This window comes from Acomys minous, assembly GCF_964271855.1.
Source record: "Acomys minous genome assembly, chromosome: 1".
Taxonomy (NCBI): domain Eukaryota; kingdom Metazoa; phylum Chordata; class Mammalia; order Rodentia; family Muridae; genus Acomys; species Acomys minous.
The window spans coordinates 103,694,025-103,700,790 of NC_140483.1; the positions used below are offsets into that span (position 1 = coordinate 103,694,025).

At 49.4% G+C, this 6,766-nt stretch overlaps 1 protein-coding gene across 4 annotated transcripts; it reads left to right on the plus strand.

Annotated features, from left to right (window-relative positions):
- The first annotated feature begins 862 nt into the window (after positions 1-862).
- RPL7 (ribosomal protein L7) lies at positions 863-4,179 on the plus strand. 4 transcript variants are annotated; one of them, XM_084791382.1, is made up of 7 exons: positions 863-981; positions 1,658-1,766; positions 1,878-2,044; positions 2,373-2,510; positions 2,600-2,709; positions 3,709-3,918; positions 4,121-4,179. In XM_084791382.1, the coding sequence occupies exons 1-6, from the start codon at positions 968-970 to the stop codon at positions 3,915-3,917; spliced, it is 747 nt and encodes a 248-aa protein (XP_084647508.1). In that variant the 5' UTR covers positions 863-967; the 3' UTR covers position 3,918; positions 4,121-4,179. The 4 variants fall into 4 exon arrangements, with proteins under 4 accessions (XP_084647508.1, XP_084647505.1, XP_084647506.1 ...); XM_084791379.1 differs by having other exon boundaries at positions 953-981; positions 1,580-1,766; XM_084791380.1 differs by having other exon boundaries at positions 953-981; positions 1,583-1,766.
- Positions 4,180-6,766: the final 2,587 nt, after the last annotated feature.

Consider the following 6,766-nt stretch of genomic DNA (forward strand, 5'->3'; position numbering starts at 1 on the left):
TGCAGTGGCATCGGCCCTCCCTCCGCTCGGCCCTCCCCGCCCCCGGGCGCACCCCGCCCCCGGCCCAGACTCCCCTCCTCCGTCCTCCCCCCCCCTCCCCGCTCCCCCTCCTCCGGCCGCCCCACCGCGCGGGGCAGCCCCTCTCCCACGACCGTGGCCGAAGCCTCCCGCCCTCGTCGCGGCTCACGCCCCCTGTCGTGGGTCTCCGCGGCTTGCGCCTGCCGCGTCCCGCGGCGCGCCGAGCACCCCCATCCTCCTCGGACCGTCCGGCCATCGCTCTTCCCGGTCTCGCCACTTTCGCCAGCCGAGGGACTGTGTGGACTCAGCGGCCTGCGATCAGGCGCTGCGGAAGACAGCCCCGCAGTCGGGAGAAATAAGGACCTCGGCGGGGCAGCCGAGGTGGGGCAGCAGGGCTGCGTGGCCGCCGGCGGCAGGGAGTCCGCAGAGGTGGCCGACAGTGACTTCCCATCTCAGCTAGACGCTGGGGACGTGAAAGCCTAGATTCCAGCGAGACTAACGGGAATCACCGCCGCGAAAGCTGCCCAGAAGCTAGGTCAATGTCTCCCTCCAGCCCCGCGGGCTGTGGAGTGATGCTTGCTGGGACTTGTAGTTCACATCCATGAAACTGCCTTTTGGTTTCAAGAATTCCGCAGGGCTGGAGCCTAACGTTGTCAAACACAACCCGGGGGAATTAAGCCCGGCGCTAACAAGGTGCCCCCGCTCTGTTCATTTAAAAAAATAATAATAAACTCAGTGCTTTTGTCTTCTCGTAACTTTTACCCTAAAATTGACAGGCCGTGACTAAGGCAAGCGGTTGTTAATTCTGCGCCTGCAAAGTGAGCTCTCAATCCTAGATTCTTTTCTGGCTTCTCTTAGGACAACTATAAGTCGTGGGGCTTCGCGTTCGCGGACCTTTTAAGAGGCCAGTGCGCATGCGCGGGCTTCCTCTCTTTTTCCGGCTGGAACCATGGAGGCTGTACCGTGAGTAGATTCTCTTTTCCAGAATCTTCCTCCATCCCCGAAACTAGAGGCGTTTTGTCCCGCTCCTCCCGCATCTGGATGTAGCCGGTGCCACTGCCTCCCTGTCTGGCTGTTTGTGACGCCGTGTGACACCGGGGAGGCGGGTGCTGCGGGCGGCCCGGGCGCGGAGGCCTCGGGGATACCCGGAGCCAACGAGGGCAGACGATGCGGAACCGGCCCCAGGGCGGGGGGGTCCGTTCTTGGGTGCAGTGGATTCCGAGGGATCCTGGAATCGGGCCCCTTCGTGGTGAAAGTTGGTTGGCTTAGGCCGGCTACCGACCGTGCCGCCGCCGTCGTCAGCATGTGGGACTTGAGACTTGAACCTAGGGTAGCTGAGCCCTGGAACCCTAAAAGTTAGTGTGCGGTACCACGTCGTGCAGTTATGGTTTCGGCTGGCTTCATCGGGCTACTAAGAGTACAGGGTGATGGCGGGGAGTGGGCGAGAGTCTCTCTAATGCCTGCACAGAAGGTGAAGGCTGTGGCCGTGGAGGAGGTCTCAATGGCGGAACATGCTGCAACAGCCAAGATGCTGGTGGTTAGAGTGGGTGCTTTTATTTAGCAGCAGCGTTGAGCACCTAGTGGGTGATACAGCGCCGGGAGGTGTTGACCTACTAACAACCTTAAATGCTAATGGCAGAGAGAAGAAGAAGAAGGTCCCTGCGGTGCCAGAAACCCTTAAGAAAAAGCGAAGGAACTTCGCAGAGTTGAAGATGAAGCGCCTGCGAAAGAAGTTTGCCCTGAAGACAGTAAGTGTATCCTTTGGAGGCCCTTAGTGGGGGGGGGGGAACTAATTAATGATGCGTTTGGAGTGTGGGGGGGGTCTGAGTTATGCCTGACTGTTGAACGCGGGCTTGCAGCTGCGAAAGGCAAAGAGGAAGCTCATCTACGAGAAAGCCAAGTACTATCACAAGGAGTACAGGCAGATGTACCGGACTGAGATTCGCATGGCGAGGATGGCGAGGAAAGCCGGGAACTTCTACGTGCCCGCAGAACCCAAATTGGCATTTGTCATCAGAATCCGCGGGTGAGTTGGCGTCTCGTCCCGGGAGCTCTGTTGCCGAGGCGTTGACAGTTGTGGCCGCACCTGGGGAGGGCACCAGGAATGACTGAGGGGTTTATTTGTGGAACTTGTGCCTGACATGTCTGCTCCGATTGTGTGGTAGTTCCGGGTCATGCGGTCGTATCTTGAGATACACCAAAGATGTCTACAAAAGTGAATGTTCAGTCATCTTTTACTATTAACAGAGTTATAAACTAAAAGATACAGGAGGCAGGTTGGTAGTGGTTTTGCTATTTAGAGTGATGGTAAAATCTCAACCTCTTTTTTTTTTTTTTTTTTTTTTTTGTGGCAGTATCAATGGTGTAAGCCCAAAGGTCCGCAAAGTACTGCAGCTTCTTCGCCTTCGACAGATCTTCAATGGCACCTTTGTTAAGCTCAACAAGGCTTCCATTAACATGCTAAGGATTGTGGAACCGTACATTGCATGGGGGTGAGTTTTCTGCTTGGTAGGTTGGATTTATAACATGCATTTCGATGTTTTGGCTGTATCCTTAACGTGACCTGGTTTTTGTGTTGTAGGTACCCCAACCTGAAGTCTGTAAATGAGCTCATCTACAAGCGAGGCTATGGGAAAATCAATAAGAAGCGAATTGCCTTGACAGATAATTCCTTGATTGCCCGGTCTCTTGGTAGGTTATGCTTTTGGGATGGCAGATAGATGCTAGATCAGGGTCAAGGTCATGTTTTCTGGCTATGCATTTTTGTTTTTGTTTTGTATTTTGTAGCCTTGGCTGTCTTGAACTTCCTTTGTAGACTCAGCTGGCCTTGACCTCACAGAGGTCAGCCTACCTTTGCCACCAGCGCTAGGATTAAAGGCGTGCACCACTTTGCCTGGCTCTTGTGTACATGTTGATGTCACCTGTGTCTTCCCTGATCCCGTGGGGGTGGGTTCTCCCAGAGTTGCGTTCTGACCAGGCCCAGTCTCACCATGTGCTGGGATGACGAGGTCACCGGGCTCATCTTGTGTTGAAGGTGCTTCGTTGCGTCTGAGTTGCAGTCATCGCCCTGTGCAGCAAGCACTTTCTTCTCCTGAGCCATTCCCCCAGCCTGGCCTCACTTAGGACAGATCTTTACGTGTCCCCAAAATCCTTAATGCGTTTAAGAAAAATGTAAAGGCCGGGCACGTTTGCACACACTATAATTCCAGCACTCTGGGAGGCAAAAGCAGGCGGATCTCTGAGTTCAAGGCCAGCCTGATGTACAGAGGGAGTCCAGGACAGCCAGGGCTACGCAGAAACCCTGTCTTGAAAACAAGAAGAAGTAGGAAAATGGAAAGAGGCTTCACATCCTTAATTTTGAGACAAGGTTTCTCTGGAACTCAAATTGCCTTCCTCTGCCTCCACCTGATGGTATTAAAGGCGTGTGCTACCACACCTGGCTTGCCCTTTTTGATTTGTTTGTTTGTTTTTCAATCTATTCAGATTACATCTCAGTTGTTTTCCCCTCACTTGTAGCCACCTGTCCCTCCCCGCTTTCACCCTATTCCCCTCCCCTAGGTCTGACCAGGGGGGCCTCCTCCCCTACTATATAGTCATAGGCTATCAAGTCTCATCTTGGTAGCCTGCTTTATTTAATCCATGGTAATTCTGGCTATAATTGTGTTTGTCCCGGTACTTTTTATTTTTCAGGTAAATTTGGCATCATCTGCATGGAGGATCTAATTCATGAGATCTTCACAGTTGGAAAACACTTCAAGGAAGCAAATAACTTCCTGTGGCCCTTCAAACTGTCTTCTCCACGAGGTGGAATGAAGAAAAAGACAACTCACTTTGTGGAAGGTGGAGATGCTGGCAACAGGGAAGACCAGATAAACAGGCTTATCAGACGGATGAACTAAGGTGACAGAATTGGTCTTGGTTTGTTTTTTGAGATTAAAGCCATCATGCCTGGCTCAGAACTAGTCTTAAGGGAGGACATGTGGCCTTGGGTATTTTCTGTTAAATGTTGATTGGGAATATCATGGAGTTTTAATGTGGGGGAATCTGTTTTTAATGAAAGTGGTGGAGGGCTGTCTCTAACTTGTGTTTTTTTTCCTTTCAGGTGTTGCCCATGGTATTTTTGTAATCTGGTCAGTTAATAAACAGTCACAGCTTGGCAAATTTAAATGTGTTGGAGTCTTTGTTAGCCTGCATTTGGCTTGCCTCTGTAATGGTAAATCCTAGAATATGGTAAAATTCAGTTAGATCAACAGCTTATGGCATGCAAAGCCAGTTTTAGTTTTTACTTGTAAAAAGGGATTTACTTAAGGCTTTTCTTTGAGGAGAGTCATATTTATAAAGTTAGGCTGAGAATAAGCGTGTATGGTTGCTGCGGAAATGCTAAGTTTGGTGAGCTAGATGTTTGCTGCTCAAGTTCCATGTCTTGGGCCTTGGTCTCCTAGCAACCTGCACAGGAATGCATTTTTTCCCTTTTCTGTCCCATCTTTAGTTTTTACCTTTTTGTGTGTATGGATGTTGCCTGCCTGTGTCTGAGCCACATGTTTGTGGAACCTGGGGTTACCAATGTTTGTGAGCCACCATGTGGGTGTTGAGGCCCGGGATCTCTGTAAGAGCAGCCACTGCTCTTAGCTGCTAACCTCTCCAGCCCTTCACCTTGATTCTCTGGTCCTAAGTGGGTGAGTTACAAGTACGTATTAGTGTATATTAGCATCGAAAGTGGTTGCAATGATGAGCTAAACCTAAAAGCTTGATGTTAACCATGTCTTCTCATCCCCTCCCATTGAACTTAAAATAGTTGGAAAGTTGTCACCTACTACAACTTAACATTTTATTGTTGATCCTAGAAGACAGTTTTTCTGAATTGAGAGTTGTGCTGGGTGTGGTGCTGTGCGCCTTTAATCCCAGCACTCCAGAGGTAGGTGAATCTGAATTCCATGCTGCTAGCTAGGGCTACATAATGAGATTTCTTCTCAGGGCAAAATGTATGAATACCGGTCTGTACTTGTGAGTGGAGAAGGTAAATAAAGGTTCTTGGGAGCAGCATGGTGTGTGCTGCAACAACCCGGGTCCTCGATGAGAGCAGTAAGTGCTTGATCTCTTAGCCACCTTCCAAAGTGTGTCTGTCTGTTACCTTGAAAAGTAGGCATATTCCTGCTCTTGAAGCTTCCTTGGTTTTCAGGGTTTCGGGGAATAGTGATGGCCTCTGAGAATTAAGAAAGAATACAGTAAACTATTAGGGGTAGTCTGTCAGTGTTAGGGCTGCGTGTGTTATGATAAGGTCTTAGTAGATAGCCTCTCCTGGATTTCATGTAGCTCAGACTTGTTTTAGCTTTTTTTTCTAAGTGCTGTCCTACAGGTATGTGCCACCATTTGCAGCTAAAGTGTTTTAACTTTTAAGGAAATTATGTGTTCACAGAAACTGCTGCCATCATAGTGGCGTACTTTTGTTTGTTTGTTTGAAGTCTTAGAAAGGTTGGCATAGGTAGTAGATACGTAGGAATGCCTGGGATGAAGGATAACCCGTGACTACATTCCTTAGGGGGACGTGTTCTATTATTGTGTGTTGGGTGGGGTAGATTACATGTAGATGTAGTGGGTAGGAAGATCTGCAGAAAAAGGATTGCTACAAAATTGGACTAAGATGTGCAAAGGAATACTGTCAGGTGTGAAGGGTCAGTCACCTAGGGAATAGGCTTTCACCTGTCAGTCTTAATGTTTTCTGCATTTAATCAGTGTTCTAGTACATTCTTGGAAGGTCATTTGTGGTTGTAGCAGAGTTTTAGAATGAGACCTCAGCCAAGTGTGGTGCATAGGTGACTGGGGGTGGGGGGAAATCACTGAGTTTGAAAGTTTGAAGCCAGCCTGGTCTAAAAAGTAAGTCTAGGACATCTAAGGCTACACACTGAAAACCCTGCCCTGAAAATCCACTCTCCACACAGATTTGGGCTGAAAAATTAAGTCTTGGGGCCCAGGGGGTAGCACTGTTAAAGAGCCTGTGTGAGGCGCAACATCAGCCTGACCACTTAAGTTGTTGGGACCCATGTAACCTCAGCACCCCTACTGCAGGATGAGAGACAGCTGGCCTGGAGCCAGATAAGCAGGAACCCTGAGGGTTGATGCCACATGGGTTTGCACTGTCGCTGTCCTTTGTCAAATGGGACATAGCTTCATAGGATGCTACTGAAGGTTAAGTGTTTCTGGTTATCTAAAAAACTACTTGGTAGTGTAGCTTGTCAGCAGTTAAAAAATAGCTTCTCGTACGTCCTTTTAACAGACGTAAGCTGGTCTGGAGATCAGAAGCCGAGAATGAGTTTCACTGGGTCACATCAAGATGTCAGACCCATGATCTTTCTTTGGGAAAATAGTTGCCTATGGAAACGGATCCGTTTAAAAATATAAAAGGGACAGAAGCGATGGCTCGGGTTCAGAGCACTGGCTGGTTCAGTTGCCACCTCCCGCCCATGTAGCCCCTCACAACCATCAGTACTGCAGTCTTGGGACCTTTTGGGGGCTACCAAGCATGCATGTAGAATGTGGACAAACCACCATACATGTAAATAAAATTTTTTAAATTAAAGTTGCCTTTATTTTGTGTGTATGGGGGTCACTTGAACTTGGATCATCAGACTTGGTGGCAAGCATCTTCACCTACAGAGCTATTTCACTGGACCCTGCTTCCCTTAAGAGCCCTGTGGTTGACACGGGCCCCCTGCCTGGAGTACATCGAGATAATTTCTCTAGCTGGGCT

Excerpts from the sequence above, each read along its gene's own strand:
- RPL7 (XM_084791379.1), top strand. Across the intron at positions 2,045-2,372 it reads TTTGTCATCAGAATCCGCGG|TATCAATGGTGTAAGCCCAA; the intron begins GTGAGTTGGCGT and ends TTTTTGTGGCAG. Across the intron at positions 2,511-2,599 it reads GAACCGTACATTGCATGGGG|GTACCCCAACCTGAAGTCTG; the intron begins GTGAGTTTTCTG and ends TTTGTGTTGTAG.